A 19751-nucleotide genomic window follows, 5' to 3' on the forward strand; every position below is an offset into this window, starting at 1 on the left:
CAATATGAATATCTCTGTCGCTCCTCATGCCTCTGTAATGTGACACTGAGGCTTGTGAGGAAATTACAGAAGGCAGAGGAATCATCAGAATAGAGTATACGATAGTGTCATGACCTTTAAAAATATGTGTATGTGCTTTCTGTTTTCACCGATGAGGCACCGATCCGTCCAATTCATCTGCGAGAACGGATGAGAGCGGATACGACAGCAAAGCTCACCGGTTCCCAATGTCTTGCTCTGTTAAGACCAGTTAATTCTAAGAAGATTCAAAAACATCAGCAGCTCTCCCACTAAAACTTCCACGATATGCCCACTTTAGACTGAACGACCACGGTATGGGATGGAGAAATTTGAGATGTGTGTGTGTGTGTGTGTGTTTGTGTGTGTGTGTGTGTGTGTGTGTGTGTGTGTGTGCAGAGCAGATGATGTCATTGCTGAGTGGCACGACGATGCCAGGCTGCTGAGAAATGAGAAATGTGAGGAGGGACTAAAACCTTAGGGGGGTAAAGAGAAGGCCTGACAGACTTCTGCCTACCTACAGTATCTGTTCAAAATGTAAAGATGAACTAATACGTATCAGTTGACACAGACACACACTAGACCAGTACAGAGCCCAAAGTCTGCAGGAAATCTGGAAAACAAAAATGGATCTGGTTGTCGATCGTTCCGAGTAACTTACTGAATGGGCTTTCTCCACACCTGTGCCTGTAGCATGTTGTTGGTGCAATCCGTAACATTCACACACTCATCGAAGATGTCAGGCTATCAGCCTCTTTCTACTCTTCAGTTCTTTGATCCATTTTGTGTCTGTCTAGCCAATATGACGCAATTGACTTTTTTTCTCTCTCCGCCATTTCATTTAAGTTTGTCAGCACAGACAAGCAGGCATTAGACCTTGTCTTTATTATTTTTAGCCTCAGAGAGGCCTGTCTGCAAAGTACAGTGTGTTACCATGGCAGCAGACACTCCAGAGACACTCCACCGTACAGACAAGGTATAGGAAAGGTATAGAGAAATCAGGTACAGGGTTTTCCCGTAAGACTCATCGACCAGCTGCCCTCTACTATTAAAATGAGTTTATCTGTGCATTTCTTGTTTGATGACCCTGTGTGGTTGCAGTGATAGTGACGACAAGTCTGGAGTTGTCGGAGGAGTTTGCACGTGAAGCAGCAACACATTCTTGTGCAACAGCGTCAGATAATGTGTCAAATTGTGTCGCCTTCTGCATCCTTCATATCATCATATCCCATATCCCATCATATTGACAGCACAGGTACACTTTGGGGTCACTACTGGACGCACCAGGACAACTTTCCATACAAACAAAAACTGCATAGGGTTATGCACAAAACGTCAGGGTAAGTTAAGGTACAAGATAAATGCATAAGTAAGCACACGCACACCACACAACGTGGTGACGCAATCCTCATTAAAGAGGCCAACGTATGTTTTACCATCCACCTTCCCAGGAGACTTCTTCACTTTATATAGTACGTCATGGTTGACTTATTGCACCAGCAAAGTTGAGGGGTTTTGTGTTGATTTTGTGTTTCTCTCTTACTGTCTCAGGCTTTCAAGGACACGGTTTGCGAAGAGCCACTCACGTGCTCACAGACACATCTGAAGTACCGTGGTCCTGTTGGGTTTCTTCTTGAGCTAAAGTGTGAGGTGAAGCGGTGCCAGATCCGGCGGCACAAAAGCCTTCGCCAAGTGTTTTGATAAGTGATACGCCGTGAAAAGGTTGATTGGCCAACTCGGTTCACCCAAACACACCCATCATAAGGCCACAGCAGCAATTCTTCTTCAAGCCCCAACATCGTTGTGGAGCGACTGTTTCAATGTCATGTTTTGCTTCGTCTACTGATATAAAAAAGCCGCAGCCTGGCTTGATAATAGAATGACCTTCTGAAAGACTGAATGAAATCAAACAATGCTTTGCTGTGCAGCACACCGAGTACACCAGATGCAGAATTTGTGGCAGATGTTCCATCTCCCTTTCCATTAGGAGCATAAATTCCTGTAAGGCCTGTTCTTCAGTGTGGACACACACAGTTGTGGCCTGTTCGTACAGGAGTCTGACGGAGGGCGGATGCTCTGCCTAATGTATGTGTTGATGCTTTTTGGAAATTTTCCACATTTTGTCATGTTACAACTACAAATGTAAATGTATTTTATCGGGATTTTATTTGATAGACCAACAAAAAGTGGCAGGATTTGAAAGGAAAATGATAAATGGTTTTCAATACCTGAAAAGTGAAGTGTGCACCACCCTGACACAATTCAAATGTTACAGTGTTGGTCTTATCAACTTTGTCCTGGCAAAATAATTCAGTTCAATTCAACTTTATTTATATAGCACCAATTCCCAACAAAGTCATCTGGAGGCACTTTACAGAATAAAGTCAAGACTATACAACAAAAGTATGGTGCTGTCGATAGTGATCTGTGCAAACTCGACAACAATATTGAATGTTGGATGTCAAATCAATCATAGTGTGACAACAAAAGTAACATAAGTTGAATTTGGTGGGAGTAACTGTAATTTTATTACTGAAACTTTTTACATTACTTGGGAGAAGTGTCTTTTTATTTTCTATGCTGCTCTTATTTATTCACTAATACTCCCAAACACCCACATATGACTGAGGTTACATCTGGTAGTTTTTTTTTAACCATCTTGAAGGATGTTCTTAAGCCTCTACAGGTAGTTGGATCATCAAAGCAAGTGAAAGGTTTCTTCCTGCTTTCTCTTCCTGGAACATATCTTCCTATAAATGTAAATAAATAAATAAATACAGGCCTAAAGATTGTGCATGTTCTTCTTGCTTTACTCCATCCACATATATATATCTCTGTCTCTTTCCCTTCACTGTGTCTACTTTCTATTTTTACCCTCTCCGCTGTTGCTCCTTCATTTTTCTGCCATGTTTGATTTGATTCACCATGGAAAACCTGGGAGACGAAAAATAGTTCAGCTGCAAGTTGAACCCACTTGTGTGGTAAACCCCCTCCTCTTTAACTTCTTTCCGTCTTTATCTTCTGTAGCCACTCGCATCTTCCTCTTTCTTTCTTTCTTTTCTACTTCTAAGGGTCATACAGTGACCTTGTTTGCGTCTAGGTCATGTTCCCGCTCAGTGCCTGTGCAGCCTCGTGCTGCCACCCGATCAGCCTCGCTTCCACCCTCACATCGATCGCCTTCCACTCACCCCTCAAGGACGGAAATTCAAACCCATATTCTAGACCGCAGACCTCATCTCCCTCCCTCCATCCTTCCCTCCCTGCTTCCCCACTTCTCTCTCTTTTCTCTGCCTCTCTAGTTTTCTGCTGTAAGGCTCTCCCCACCTTTTCCTCTCTTACAGAATTCATCACACACACACACACGCACACACACACACACACACACACACACACACACACACGCGCCGGTTTCAAGGTTGCAATGACCAGAAGACCCATGAATAAATAATAAGGAGGTAGGAATCACTTTCAGAAAAACCATTTACTCTCCTATTGTGTTCTCGAAGAAGCCAGGTGAGTGTGTGTATGCCTGTGTGTGTGTGTGTGTGTGCGTGTGCAACAAGAAAAGCTTTGTGAGCGAGAGTACAGTGCTTTGTTAACTAAAAGCCTCGCTGTCCCTGGAGTAAACTTGAGTGATACTACAAGCACCTTCTATGTGACCTCTAACACTATGGTTTTTCTTTGATGAATCTTAAAATATTCAGGCATACAAACAATGAGCTTGACATGAGGCCATTACAAGAGGAAGTAGTTGCAATCTGGTTTTTTTCAAGCCTAAAATCCTTAACTTTAAGGTCACCTATCTTAGTACGAACCAGCTCTTTGGTGTCTTTGCACGCAGAATGAACCCCAACCGAGTCGCTCCTCCAGGTGAGCCAACGCTTTCTGACTTGATGTACGGCTTGTTGTGGTTGGTGTGAAAGTGTGGTGAGCACAAAAGATAGAAAAAAATTAAAAGAGAGCCAGACAGAGATGAGAATGAGGAAAGATCCGTTTGGGGTAGAAAGGCAAGAGGCAAGTATGGAGGGAAGAATTTGCAGTGACAGTGAGAGAGGCAGATGAACGATGGACGCGGAGAAAGAGACGATGTGAGCGGGGAAATAGCTGCAAGGAAAGGAGGAATGAAAGAACGATATAGACAAAAGAAAGGCGGACAGAGAGAGAAATTATTAGATTTTTCTCCCCTCGGTATGGATCAGGGTGAGAGCTCTCTTTTCAATCCAATCTAGCTCAGGCAAAAGTAAACAATCAGTCTTGATAAAGGATTGGATAAATCCTCAATCAGACTCATTCTCAGTAAAGCGGCTATTTATTGGGCCGGCCTCACATGGCTAAATTGGATCCTCCTTCTTCTGAGGGAGGTGAAGACAGGGAGCGAAGAGAGTCCACATCATTTCATTCCGAGAGGCCACAGATTAAAATGCTGAGAGCAAAACTGCCTCAGCATTAAAAAAAATAGTACACGTTATAAAGTATGTCATGGTAATACATCTAGACTGAAAATACAAATAAAGAAATAAATAAAGAAATACAAAATCCAATGCCAATCAGAACTCATACATCATATTCCTATGATCTTAAATAGACCCATCAAAATGTGGGACACAAGCAGCTCTTTCTCCCGAAGCTAGAAACCAGAGGCAGATAAAAGCCTCAGCACTGCTATGAAACAGCTTATCTGATTAATAAAATATGACGCTCTAATGTTTCGAAAGATTCAGTGTGGTCCGCTCTGCATCGGCCGTGTTTATCGATAAATCTATCCAAATGTTGTCGGCACAAATTCCTAAGTGCATCGTTGCTCTGAAGGGCAAAAATGACATGATGTGAAAGGCATGATGCACTTTGGTGGTGGCTGTAAAAGTCCTTCATGAACTCAATCCACCAACCGAGTCCTTTAAAAAAATAAGACTAATTACCTTTGCTGCTATCAAAAGTAGGTAATGAGCAAAATGGCCAGTGTACTTTGAGTTATAGTCCTTTCAGAGCGTGGCTGTGTGGGGTTTTTGACGGAGTCCTTTCAAATACGCCGCACATTTGCAGATTAATTGGCTAAAACTCGTAAGCTCTTCACCTCATTTTGGAGTTTGAATATATGCTTTTGAGCCATGAATTGCTGCACGATTTTCTAGGTCAGTGTCAGAATTCATTTCATCCCAAAAACCCCCCGAGCATCCTGGATTGGATATTACTGTTATTACTGGACGCATCAGAAGTGCCACCATTTCACGCGACTTTGTAAACGCACGAAAACTGCGTTAGGAAATGACATGAAAACAAAACGCTACAATCAGTGACAACATCACACATGTACTTCCTTACTATAGTAACAACCTGCGCCAAGTTGGGTTACTTGGATAAATTCAAGTGGACAACATCTCGCACTAGAGTCAAACCCTGGTCTTCTGTGGAAAAGTCCCGGGTCCCCTTGCGCCGTCCACCACCCCGTCCACGTCCCTATGAAACGTCTTCACTTTAAATACTACGTCATTGCTTTAGGTGTCAAAAAGTAAACTACAGACACAATGACACAGGATAAATGGCACAAAACACCACAACTTTGTGCACTGACAATGGGACTGAAATAGGGAGTGTGTTTATTCAAACCAAAACAAAAAAGTGGAAGTATAGGAAGCGGTAAGGATGGATGATGAAGGAGAGCTGGGCTGACACCAATCAGGTTATCACCACCACCAGTGGAGCTCAGTGGAAACTCTGTAAGCCCAGTGGGAGCGAACGTAAGAGTGCTACACCAGCACAGCTCACGGGGACGGAGGTCAGCACTCACTGTTTGCTTCTCGTCTGCTCTACACTCGGCCAGAGGACAGATGCTTGACTTTTTATACATCTGATCAACCAAGTGGAGGGTGACAATAAAAAGTGGGAGCCAGGTGACATGTGACAAAGGTCCAGAATCCCTAATGTTAGCAAGCAACAGCTTCTAAGGCCTAATGCATTCAAATTAAATCTCTGTTGTTCAATACTTATGTGTTGTACTTGCTTAAACTATATGCAAGTAGTGGTGATGCATGAACTGTGCAAGCTGGGATAAACACACACACACACACACACGCACACACACACACACACACACACGATTATCTTGACTTTGAATCGTCTTTCCCCTTTATCGCAATAAGCATCCCCCATTTTCCTGTTATCTCTTATCGCTTTAATCTTTCTCCCTTCCTCCAGTGCCACCATTTTCTTTTTCTTCGATTTCTGTTATTATCTATTTTCACTCTTTACTTTTTGTTTCCATGCGCATGCAAATTTGTGCGCCTAGGTGTTCGCATGCCACAAAGTAACTTTTGAAAAGACGAAAAGCGATGAACTGTGTTACATTTCTGTAATAAGAACTACAGCGGCACTGACGGCTAAATGCACTGCAAAAACATAAAGCAAAACTGTTTCACCAGTTTGACAACACTGGTGCAGCATTAAAAAAAAATGCAAAGAAAACAAAACTACAATACAGAAACATGATGTTTCTGTCAAATACAGTCAAATGTGTCATTAGAAAGTTCCAGCAAACACATTCATCTTCCAAAACCCGTTGACCGTTGAGTTTGAGTTGCCATAGCAACAACAAGGTAACGCCTACTCACTATATGGTGCGTTCACCATTTTTTACAGTGTCTGAATGTTGATTGTGTAAATCTATCCAAGCGGCCCTGAGAGCTCACGCCACTGCAAATCCAAAAAAAAAACACATGCAAATAGACAAAACACAAGCAGATTTTTAAAAAACAACTTCCATTTGACAACACAGGCGCAGCATCAAGAAGCGTACTACAAAAAACCGCACCACAAACACAGGACAAAATGCACGGCAAGAAATGTCCATTAATTTAATCTCCGGTCCCAGCTACTGGTTGAAGTGTCTCCAACAGCCCATTCCCCTCCCCAGCTGTGCAGTGCCGGTCCAAGCCCGGTAGAAATTGGGGAGGGTTGCGTCAGGAAGGACATCCGGCGTAAAAACTGTGCCAAATCAACATGTGGATAATGATCCGCTGTGGCGACACTGAACTCACGTGATAAATAAATAAATACACCTGTTCTGTGAAAAGAACATTAGTGAACAGCCTCATGGAGTCGAACACACCACATAGGTCAGGGATAAAGTTATAGTTTAAAAGTTTAAAGCAGGGTTAGGTTTTAAAAAATTATCCCAAGCTTTGAACATCTCACAGAGCACTGTACAATCTATCATCCCAAAATGGAAAGAGTGTGACGCAACTGCAAACCTGCCAAGACATGGCCGTCCACCTAAACTGACAGGGCAGACAAGGAGAACATTAATCAGAGAAGCAGCCAAGAGGCCCCATGGTAACATGTGGAGGAGCTGCAGAGATCCACACCTCAGGTGGGAGAATCTGTCCAAAGGACAACTATTAGACATGCACTCCACAAATCTGGCTTTTATGAAAGAGTGGCAAGAAGAAAGCCATTGTTGGAAGAAAGACATAAGAAGTCCCCACAAGCCAAGTGGGGGACACAGCAAACATGTGGAAGATGGTGCTCTGATCAGATGAGACCAAAATTTTACTTTTTGGCCTAAATGCAAAACACTGTGTGTCTGAAATCTAACACTGCACATCACCCTGAACACACCATATCCACTGTGAAGCATGGTGATGGCAGCATGATGTTCTGTGGATGCTTTTCTTCAGCAGGGACATGGAAGCTGGTCAGAGTCGATGGGAAGATGGATGGAGCCAAATACAGGACAATCTTAGAAAAAACCTGTTAGAGTCTGCAAAAGACTTGAGACTGTGGAGAAGGTTCATGTTCTAGCAGAACAACAACTGTAAACATACAGCCAGAGCTACAATCAAATGGTTTAGATCAAAGCATATTCATGTGTTAGAATGACCCAGTCACAGTCCAGACCTAAATCCAACTGAGAATCTGTGATAAGACTTGGAAACTGTTGTTTACAGTCACCATGAAATCTGACTGAGCTTGAGCTATTTTTCAAAGAAGAAAGAGCAAAAGTTTCATTCTCCAGATGATGGTGGTAGAAACAAACCCCAAAAGATTTGCAGTTGTAATTGCAGCAAAAGGCAAACTATTGACTCAGGGGGCTGAATAAGAATCCACTGCACAGTTTTCAGATATTTAGTAGTAAAAATATTTGAAAACCATTTATCATTTTCCTTCCTTCTTTTCCTTTGGGCTGTTCCCTTTCAGGAGTCCTCACAGCGAATCATGTGCCTCCATCTAACTCTGTCCTCTGCATCCTCTTCTCTCACACCGACTAACTTCATGTCCTCTCTGACTACATCCATAAATCTCCTCTTTGGTCTTCCTCTAGACCTCCTGCCTGCCAGCTCCAACCTCAGCATCCTCTCTGACTTTATCTCCAACACGTCTAACATGAGCTGTCCCTCTGATGTCCTCATTCCTGATCCTGTCCATCCTCATCACTCCCAAAGAGAACCTCAACATCTTAAGCTCTGCTACCTCCAGCTCTGCCTCCTGTCTTCTCTTCAGTGACACTGTCTCTAAGGTCTCATCACAGTCTTGAACATCTTTCCTTTCATTCTCTCTGATACTCTTTTATCACACAACACACCTGACACTTTTCTCCACCCGTTCCAACCTGCCTGCACTCGCCTCTTCACCTCTTTTCCACACTCACCGTTGCTCTGAACAGTTGACCCTAAGTACTTAAAGTCCTGCACCTTCTTCACCTCTGCTCCCTGTAACCTCACCCGTTCCACCTGGGTCCCTCTCATTGACACACATGTATTCTTACTTACTGCAGCTAAGCTTCATTCCTCTGTTTTCCAGAGCAGACCTCCACCTCTCTAGATTTTCTTCCTACCTGTCTCCCTGATCACATTAGCTGTAGTGGTCCAGTCATCTGGAAGCACCTCCTGACCACCCAGAGCCTGTCTTAGGTCCTCCCTGAGAACTACGCAACATTCTTCCTTTTTCAACTTCCACCACTTCGTCCTCTGCTCTGCCTTAGTCCTCTTCATCTTCCTCACCACCAGCGTCATTTTAGACACCACCATCCTGTGTTGTCTGCCTACACTCTCCTCTACCAACACTTTACAGTCACTGATCTCTTTCAGATTAGATGTCGTCCACCTGAGTGTTTCTACCTCCGCTCTTATACGTCACCCTATGTTCCTGCCTCTTCTGGAAGAAAGTGTTCACTACAGCCATTTCCATCCTCTTTACAAAGTCAACCACCATCTGTCCTTCTGCGTTCCTGTCCTGAAGACCAAACCTGTCCATCACAGTCTCATCACCTCTGTTCCCTTCACCTACATGTCCATTGAAATCTGCACCAATCATCACTCTCTCACCTCTGGAGATGCACCGCATCACTTCATCTAACTCACTCCAGAATTTCTCCTCCTCTTCTAACTCACATCCTACCTGTGGGGCAAAACCACTCACAACATCTAGCTTCAGACTCACCAACCTGTCTGATGCTCTTTTCACCTATAGAACATTCCTCACAAACTCCTCTTTCAGGATAACTCCTACTCCATTACTCTTCCTATCTGACCCATGGTAAAACAACTTGAACCCTGCTCCTAAGCTTCTAGCCTTGTTACCTTTCCACCTGGTCTCGTGGACACACAGTATGTCCACCTTCCTTCTCTGCATCATGTCAACCAACTCTCTATCCTTCCCTGTCATAGTCCCAACATTCAAAGTCCTTACTGTCAGTCTACATTCTTAGCTTTCCTCTTCTCTCTCTGCCTACGAACACACGTTCCTCTTGTCCTTCTTCGACCAACAGTAGCCCAATATCCACCGGTACCCTGTAGGTCAACAGCACCGGTGGTGGTCGTTGTTAACCCGGGCCCGACAGATCCGGTATGGTTTTACGTCGGATGCCCTTCCTGACACAACCCTCTGCATTTATCCACACTTGGGACTGGCACAAGAAGACACTGGCTTGTGTCCCCTTGCAGTTGCATTCATCAATTTCCTTCCACTTCACAATTATGTGCAACTTTTGTTGGTCTATAAAATAAAATCCCAATAAAATACATTTGTGGTTGAAATGTAACCACAAATGTATTAATAGAAAATGGTTTTTAATACTTTTGCAAGACACTGTACATGATCCTTTACTTGATTTTAAACACTGAGGATGTAAGAAATACAACGACAGGGTATTTTTAAAACCAGGAAGTGAAAACTGAGAGGGTTCGGGGGAGACAGTTACCATGGTAACGTCAATGTTGTAATTATTTGTTTTGATAGCTTATTATTTCAGATGACGTCCTCTGGTTGCTCACACTACGAATTGCTCTTCCAGAGCTGCTCCAGATTGCGTCATCTGAACCGAAAATACTTAAAGAAGGCAGAAAGGGGTTTAAAACTATTCACGTACGTTTAATACCAAAAGAAGAACCAATGAAATTAAGCTGAGAGTGCGTGTCGCCCTTTAATAACATGAAAACCCGGAACCTACTTACTTACTAAAGCAATTATTTAGTCATTTATTTGGTGACTTACAGAAAAAAAAACTATAAAATGCACTTTTAGCACTTGCTCCTTCTAAAGTTTTGATGTGACAAAATATATGAAACTGGCTTTAAAAGGGAGAATGATTTAAAGAAATATCCAACCCCCCCCCCCCCCACACACACACACACACAATAACAAACTATTGTTTCATACGGTTACAGGCTGTAAGCATTGTGTTAGGAATATCTTACACCTTTATGGATTTCGTTCTTCAAGATGATGCATTGGTGATTTAATCAAGATATCTTGTCTCCACCGTAGTTTTTGCTGTCCGAGGACATTAGGAAATGAAATGTTTTCGCTGCTGCAGCCACTCGCCACAGTCTGTTATCTGTTGCTTTGTCTCACACGCACTCACCCGACTGATGTCTCTTTGCTCGAGGCAGTGTCCCCCTTCTTTGTGCACACACTATACACATTGTATATAGTTTTTTTCTTACATTTTGATAATGTGGCCAATGTTACCATTGTTCCAAATGTGCTCTCATCGCCAAGGCAGACGAGCAAGCAATCACTGACGCAATTTTCTCTCTTTGAACCGCTCGGGGGGAATAAACTTGTGTAGCATGTGTTTTACGAAGTATGTTTTGTTTAATGATTATCATTACAGCGCTGGTAAAAATAAAAGTTCTATTAAACATTGGTCTGTGCTTGGACATGTAAATGTAGAGCGCTTCTGTGCGAGACAGAGAAAGATGGATGGGTTAGAGATAAGCGACAGCCACAGCTAGTGTGGTCAGGTTAGGTCAACAGTTCAGTGTGTAATTAGATATTGCAGCTACGCATAAATGATTAGTTTGCATCCGTAGTCACACAAGCAAGCTGCCCAACACACACACACACACACAGTCACACACAAAGATGTAAACACAAACTGAAGAAAACAAGGCCTGGACACACATGCACTGTTTTATTCATGTTGATGTGATGCCAGCGGACATGCACCCGTGAGGAACACTGCTTTTCTCACCTCACACACTCACACACTCACGCACACAAGACACACAACCCCTCTGCTGTCACCTCAGTTCATTTTACACTCAGCTCACTCACTCTCACACACACACACACACACACACAGTCCAAAATATTTTGCTGGGGTTCAACCCATATGCATAGTTGTGTACTTGCTACTGCACTATCTTTGTGTGCACATTCACATAGTATGCACATATATTCAGAGGCATGTGTGTGTGTGTGTGTGTGTGTGTGTGCGCTTGTGCTCTAAATGCTCACATATATATTGAAAATGTCGCTTTGAAAGAATAAACACCACGTTCTTTTTTAACCAACTAGCTGGCTGCACTCCAGACACAGCATGTGCAAACCAGTCGGAGCGGTTGCATAAAAGAATTTGTTCTTCTTCACTTATTCCCAACTTATTTCCGAAAGAGCAGAAGGGAATTTGGTGGCACACTGAACTGAACAGCAGATCATTGCATGCTGTGATTTATCATATGAAAGTCCTTGCGTGTTGGACTGCACCTCAGTAGCATGTATTTAAACACTTGTTTAAATACGGATGTACTCTTTCAAAAACTTTTTAAAGTGAGTTAGCTCAACAGCTAGTAAGGGGAATTAAAGCTATGAGCTTTCTGAATGCTGCTGCCCTGACATGTGCAGCAAGGATTCATGTAAGAGCCCACATTAATGTTCAGCCACAGGAACGTGTGAGTCAGAACAATAAACATGGGTAACACCGTATGGATACATCATATAATTTGTGTTGCACCGCGATTTGTCACTGGTGTGTCCGTGTTGCCTGCAGCCGTCTCAGCCACCAGCATGTTTTGCCTCTGACATGTTGTAAACAAAGCTAAAATTCGGCAGATTTAAGGAGGCGTTCATGCATTATAACAACATCAACGTCTTGCTAAGACCTTGGGCTTTGCTTTATTTGTGTCAGGAAAATAGGACTTTCATGAAGACGGAGTTATTATCTCTAACTTGAGACCTGCGCTGCAAATATAGAAAAGCTTGTGTAAGCAGAGGGAGGCCGAATGCTAATGGAGGATCAGCAATTATTTATTATCGATAAGGGCCACATTCAAATTTGATTGGCTGGAGAATCTGTGGATGTTATTTTTTTAGGGGCATATAGCTGTGAAGTAGTTAATTAATCGTATTTAATATTCATATAAAAGAAATCAGACAGCTTGATTGTAATTATGTTATCGTTTTAAAGGGAAAACCTCCCTGAGGTCACTTTTTTTTCTCAGATGGTTTCATTTGAAATAAACCATTTCACTGAATCACTTTAATGTGTGTAACATGAACAAGGACTTTCTTCCAGACTTTTAAAAGCACCTATTACTCCTTCTATCCAGCAGTTACCATGCAGTGAGCATTAATCAGTGAGTCTGTCTGTTGGTTAGTGTGATAAAACATGCCCCTCCCTCACCCACGACCACGGATTCTTCTTAATACCTCCACGTCATTTTCAGTGGAAAACCATTAAAAGTGAATAACGAACTTAATTATTTCCATTTGACTAGTTACTGGTATCCCTGTCAGTATATAACATATTAAAAAGAAATAAATAAATTAGAAAGCATTGGGGCTTAATAAACTAAGTCCGGACACAGTAGTTATTATCACGGAGGTGATACGTCACAAGCGAGTAGCATGTTGTACTGCTGACGGTTCTGAGCCTGCAGAAGCTCCTTTCGCTCTTTAAACTCACTGTGGACGACATGATCCGAATGCACATACAATGGTATGCTAACAAATGTTGTGGGCCGCTCACGTGCACAGCAGGTGGCTGGGTGCTTACCTGTGGCCGTGGGTGTCCTTTAACAATGCACTGCAGCACTAGTGTGTCTCCTTCTTTGATGGTGTAGATTCTCTCGCTGATGTTATCATCCTTGACGTTACATGCTGCGCCTGAGTGCACGATCTGGGCGTTGGCCGGAGCTGTGAATGCGAGCACACGCACACGCACACGAGTTCATGCAGACATACACACAAAAAGAGAGAAATCACATCCCATATTTAGTAAAATCTCAGCAACAGAACAAAAGCTCACTTTCTTTGTGGCTGTAGGTGTAATACTAGTACTGATATTGATGACTCAGATAAATAAATGTATCACATTACTCCTGCATCTGCATGAGGAAAACCTCGGACAAAAGTGCAGCAGTGTTACGTGTGTTGGTGTTACACAAGGAATGCAGACGTTTATTAGAAAATTGAAGCACTGGTCTCCATTGCAAGGTCAAAAGACTCGTTCTTCACTCTGGAACAGAGGTTTTGTCTTCTACGGTCTATACTGTGGAAGACGGAACCTAACAAGTTACGTGCATGTCAGAGAGCACCAGATGGGTCCAGAAAATGTTTGCCATCTGAATCAGGCTATACAACATCAGTTCTGAAGCATTTCAGCTGGTGCAATTTATCATAACCAAAGTCCAACCCAAACAAGACCTTTGTCTGAAATCAGCAAGTTGGTTTTGTAATGGCACTGAAGAAACATCAGGGTGTGACAACGGGCACAGAAATAATGGATGATGGATGCATGATGGGAGTCGCTCTGCAACATCAGCATCTGCACACAACACTGACCCACGAGGAGGGCTGGCTTGCGTGCAAGAAGCCCCAGATGGCTGCACCTCCCTTATGATGAGAGAAGACAGGAGGGAGGAGGGGAGATACAGAGCAGGAGAAGCAGTGGGTGAGGAGAAAAAGGCCAGAGAGGAGCGTGAAACCCCAGAGAGAGGTGCGGGGGACAGTGGGGGGGGGGGGGGGGGGGGGGACAATGATGTGATTAGCATGGATTCGCAGGGAGAATACAAGTGTTATCACTGAACAGACAGGAAGGAAGTGGGCGGCCCGTTCACCTTAAACATTGGCTCCATCAGACAGAAAAATGCAGAACGTGATGTGGAGCCAAAAATCAGGTTCTGATTCTGGTGCTTGGACACATACATTTGTAGATTGTTAAGGGAAAAGGTTTGGGCTTTTTTTTTTTTTTTTTTTAAGCTGCTCCAAATACAAAATCAAAAGTGTCCATTTGTGTGCGGTAATGGCTTCCTGCTTTGCACGCTTTCCACGAATGTTTCCACCTGGAACAGGACTATGCTGTGAGGAACGGCTGACGAAATGCACCGCAAAGTTCAGCTAAGGCTTTTCTGAAAACTTCTGCTGAACTTCATTTCCCATTTCTTACAGCGTAGTTGCCTTCCAGGTGAAAACCTTCACGGAGATTGTGGGGAGCAGGTACAGCAAAGAAGTACAGTGTTAAGACAAGTTAGCAAAATCCTCAACCATTCCATGAGAATTGAGGCCACTATCAAGATTTACTAGAGTTTACTAGAATTTCACCCGATAATTTGGACTTTCAACTCGTATTATTATAAATGTAAACTCATAATTAGGATTTTACATGGAGAGTTTTTTTATTTAAATCTTTTCTCTTTTGAAACTTGTTTAAACCTAGAATTATGAAGTCAAAGCTGTAATTTTTAGGGGGAAAACAGTCTGAATTATCTTTTTTTTTAAAGTCAGAACTTAAAAACCTTTCGGCACTAATGTGGCTCCATACATATTCGCTTTTTCTGATTCAGTAAAAACGAGAGAGATAAAAAAAAGGAGGGAATTTAAAAAGGGGGTCATCCTGACAGTGACTCACGGCTGTGCTCTTAAACCAGGTGAACGCACAAACAAGCAATCGTCTCCCTAAGATCCCGTGAAACACCACGGCCGATCTACACGCTATAGCTGACAAGTCAGCATAATATTTCTCCTCCGCTATCGTTGTTTGGGTTCTTATATTTTGAAAGTGGAACTTTTGGAGAAACAGGAAAACAAGAGCATTTGCAGTGTGACTGTCAAAGTGCCCATATACGCTCTGTGTGTGTGTGTGTGTGCTTGCGTGTGAGAGCCTGTGTGTTGTTTCCTTGTGTGTGTATACACACTGTTATAATATACGCGAGACTTAATGTTCTCCTCTGTTATGTATGAAATACTCATCAACAGAGCAGTCAATCATTCACTCCTTCAGTCTTTTCATTATTCCTCCAAATACCTCTTTACCACAATCACAGCAGTGATTTCTACTCCATCATGTACACACACACACACACACACACACACACACACACATACACACAGACTGGATGCTGCAGCAGCTCACTGCATTGAAACACACCTCTTGTTTCGCTCCTCCTTGCTCTGTTGCCCTTTTCTATCGTTCGTTTTAACCTCGGTGTCTCTCTGTCTCTGTAGCACAATAGTGTCTGACTCAGAAAAGAAGGAAGAAATTGTAGAGTAAAGTGCACTTGATGAAAAGCCCCAAAACACATTCAAGAGCTGTAAAAAATATGTTGTATAGATCCTGCTGTCCAAGACATAAAAGTGATATTGAGTCGGAACATTTAGGAAAATGTCTGACAGTTAACCGCAATTAAGTCAAAGCTGTATGTCTGAGGACGCTTGTTCCTCTCGGGCAAACAAACAAGGATCCGACTCAAACAGTTACAGACATTCACACGTGGCAGCTGCCCACTGTAATTACAGCCTTTATCAGCTGGATACTGAGAAGGTCCAGTGGAGCGGTTGGGGGTCAAGGGCCTCGTTGAAGAGCATTTTGGGAGGGGAGACCATGTCTTATTTACGCTCCTTTCTTTCACATTTTCCCACTCAGCTTCCTTTTGACCGCTGACCTTCCCGTAACAAGCAACCTGGAACTTCCAGGCTACAGCTTTACTATTGCAAATCAACAAATGAAAAGGACAAAAACAGTATGAGGGTAAAACAGAGCTGTGTTTCAAATGGTATCACCCAATTAAATGGCTCTTATCATTTACCATTATTAGCATGTTATTACCTGGTTATGTTTGGACACGTGAAACTGTTCTTTCTGGCCTTTTGGTTCGAGCCGTTTTGCCCCTTCTGAAGCATAATTATGGGGGTGATGACGACTTATAATAGTTATTTAATGGGGTGATAACATTCAAAGCGGGTGGCTGCACTAACTCAGAAAGACGGAGAGCTGATATAAATGGTGAATAATTGTCTCCTTACAGCTTATTGGCGTGTCGGCATTAGTTTGCCTCTCTGGAGAGGGAGGGAGGTCGGACAGAGCGGCTCCTCTGTCTGCTCTTGCCTCCGGCAGCTTGGCTGCTTTAACTGTCTGATTGACGAGAGAGATGGAGGCTGAGGGAGGCTGGGGGGGGGATGATGAACAAAAAAATGGAGGAAGAGAGGAAGCGCGGGGCAAGTTAGTGTTGCACATAAAAACAAACAAAGAAGTACAGAAAGATGGAAGGTGAATAGGAAAAAGAAAGGAAAGAAAACGTGAAGTTGGCTAAACAGTAAACGTCCAAAGAGTTCGAATGAATGACACTGAGAAGGGGAAACAGGGACAGGGAGACAAATTAATGCAACTCGATTTGATGAGGTAAACGAGATGAATGGAAAAGGGAAAGACAGAGAGCAAACAGGGGAGAAACAAAGGTGAATGTAGTTGACTAAGACGGGGGGATTGACAGCTAGGGGCCAGAGGGAAGAGAGGTTTGATGGGCAAAGCGGGGGTGGGGTGGGGTCTCCTTAACAGCTCAAGGCAGACAAACTCACCACAAAAGAATGATGCAAACATAGCAAGACGGTTCAACCTGTTACTCAGCAGACTTTCTCTTCTAGTCTCCCGCAAAAACCAACTCCTGCACCTCACTCAACAACCCTCAGGGACTCATCATGTTTGCAGTATCGTGCTTTAGTTGTATTTAGTTAGAGGTAATGTTTCCCACAACGCTGTGTGTGTGTGTGACGCACACTCCATTGTTGCTCAGCAACGCAAAAACATCATCACTGGAGTGATGCTTTTTTTTTTTTCTCTGATAGGATCATAAAGACCAAAGAGTCCAGGAACTAATTGATAAGGCCAAAGCCGAGAACCCCCCCCTCCCAAAAAGGGGGGGGGGGCTATTAACACAGGCACAGTGTTGTGTCTCGCTCACTGGTGCAGCCATTCAGTTAGTATGGATGACGATCATCAGTCATAGAGAGCTGCTGTTATGACAGCAATCTATCTGACTCCGATGATTCATCGATCACACGTGTTGCCGGGATGCTGATTGAAAGTGTTGCTCGTGCATTATTGAAAACTTTCTGAGTCATTCGATGCACATTAGTTGTAAGTAAAACATAACTATCGGGCAAATGCCTCATCTGATTAATTGATTCGTCGCCGCCTGCCATGTTTGTTTTTGTTGAGGGGACAGGACATCTCTCACTAAAACTAATGATGAGACAGGAGAGTTGGTGTCACAGCACAGTGACAGCTCGACAGAGTGCTGAGCAGCGTGTGTGTGTGTGTGTGTGCGCGCACGATTGAAATGTGAGCATACGTGCACACATGTATCAATGTCTGTGGGAGTTTCCATGTACTGTACGTTGTCAGACGAATCCCAAAGAGGGTCACGAATCCTATCAGAAACCGAGTGGCGCAGAGCTTGATTGATATGCGTGGTTACTTTATGGGGGCCGCTCGCGCATGGCAATGAGCTCCGTCTCAATTCGCTTCATTCACAAGAGACCGTTTAGACGCTCTGGCCCCTTCCTCTGCCGTCACGTGTAGGAAGGACCCAGGCAAAAGACCGAAAGAGTTGCAGAGAGCGTGCGCACGGGAGAAAAGTCAGCGATTAATTGATTAATTGCGATGGCGAGCAGTGTTGCCCTGACCCAAAGAAACACTAACCACAGCACACGAAGTCTGGGTGACTCACTTTGCCTCAGCATTTATCCGGGTTCTTCTCCGCAGACAGGGTGGACGGAGATCAAACGCCCGGTGTCATGACCCCATCCTTTCCATTTGGGCTCGATTGGAGCTCCAGATATCAAAACGCGTCGGGGACATTGATTTAGCTTTTGACCCGACCGTTAAATGGCTGTTATAAATGAAAGGACTAACCTTCCGTAACCTCTCCGGTGCTTTCAATCAACCGTAAATTCCTGTCTCCCCGCTCACACACTCGCAGAAACACATACAGAAACAATAAAACAATCATCTTTGATGAGACACAAAGTGTATTTTCATAAAGTAACTTAAATGTTTCTCTTAGCCGCTAAACAGATTCTCTTAAACTAGAGATGTGTTTTCCATACAAGCAGGAATTTCATCCAAACCCAGACGGTGCCTGGACAAACACCAGAAAGCTGCCTGTTTTTCACTGCCTTGTGTCTTCTAAATAGATTCTGGCTTTGGAGCCATCTACATGTGAGCACGATTCCCAATTCCAATGGTGAAGTTCAGTCACTGGACTAAATAGTCAATTTTCAAGTGCCACAAATCAAGATCCCTGTAATTCCAAGTTAGATACTGTAGAGATTTTTAATCAACACCTAATATGTTTGTGCAAAAATGCAAAATATTTGAGTTTTTATGTTAAAAAAAAAGCATCTGCTAAATGACTGAATGTAAAAAATGTTCATTGGTTTTAGCATGATGGAAAATGAATATTAGGCTGTAAAGTTTTGCACTTTTTGGTATTGATTAAACTAATTAACTAACTTGTTTGTAGTATTTAGCTTTAAAGATTGTCGATATGAATCTTTTTTTTTGGTTGTTGTCTGTTAGTTTTCCACAATACGATGAATCATGAAAATCAAACCCTGACTCCTAAAATAACTTCTCTGAATAAGTAAACTGCAACACAATAAATGCCAAAACGCTTTATTGTATTTTGATACTGAACATCAATGAAATGTTCCCCGGCAACACATTTCAAGCTGCCGAATTCTCATGATGTTGCAGTCCAACTTTTTTTTGACTTTTTCAGGGCTGTTTTCAGACCCACACAGTACGTGAGGTTGAGGTTAGAGAAAGATTGTGGTCAAATGTGGTTATTAGCACTTAAGCAATCTATCTCTAAACATAACCAAAGTGCTTTTATTGCCTAAACCTAATCATACATGAGAGATATTGAAGCTGGCTAGTTGTGAAATGTGGTAAACGGTAAATGTGGTGCTTCATACACTCACAAATTACACTGCATTTGATGCAGTGTAATTTGTGAGTGTATGATCATCCAGCAATTAAATTCTCCACAAAAACATGTAAATGTTTGCAGTATGTTGCACCGAAATGCAATTTGTAGGAGGCAAGTTTCTACAACAGGCACCAAAAAAGTTACCTTATGATAGCGGCTACGTCCTGCATCTTACAGCAACTGTGGCGTCAATAGTTACCACAATGGGCCCATCTGCTGAAGTGGGGACTTCAGGTGGCTACAAGA

At 43.0% G+C, this 19751-nt stretch overlaps 1 protein-coding gene across 6 annotated transcripts in view; it reads right to left on the reverse strand.

Moving 5' to 3' along the window:
- Positions 1-19751, reverse strand: part of LOC137106310 (MAM domain-containing glycosylphosphatidylinositol anchor protein 1) — a 173609-nt gene that overhangs the window by 112348 nt on the left and 41510 nt on the right. For all 6 annotated transcript variants that reach the window (XR_010911919.1, XR_010911917.1, XR_010911916.1 and 3 more), the window contains exon 3: positions 13292-13431. Coding sequence is in view for 2 of the 6 variants with exons in the window: in XM_067489434.1 (XP_067345535.1) it covers positions 13292-13431 (140 nt within the window). In the remaining 4 variants the exon portion in view is untranslated. The remainder of the gene's footprint in view (positions 1-13291; positions 13432-19751) is intronic.

The sequence above is a fragment of the Channa argus genome, chromosome 2 (assembly GCF_033026475.1).
Source record: "Channa argus isolate prfri chromosome 2, Channa argus male v1.0, whole genome shotgun sequence".
Classification (NCBI taxonomy): Eukaryota; Metazoa; Chordata; class Actinopteri; order Anabantiformes; family Channidae; genus Channa; species Channa argus.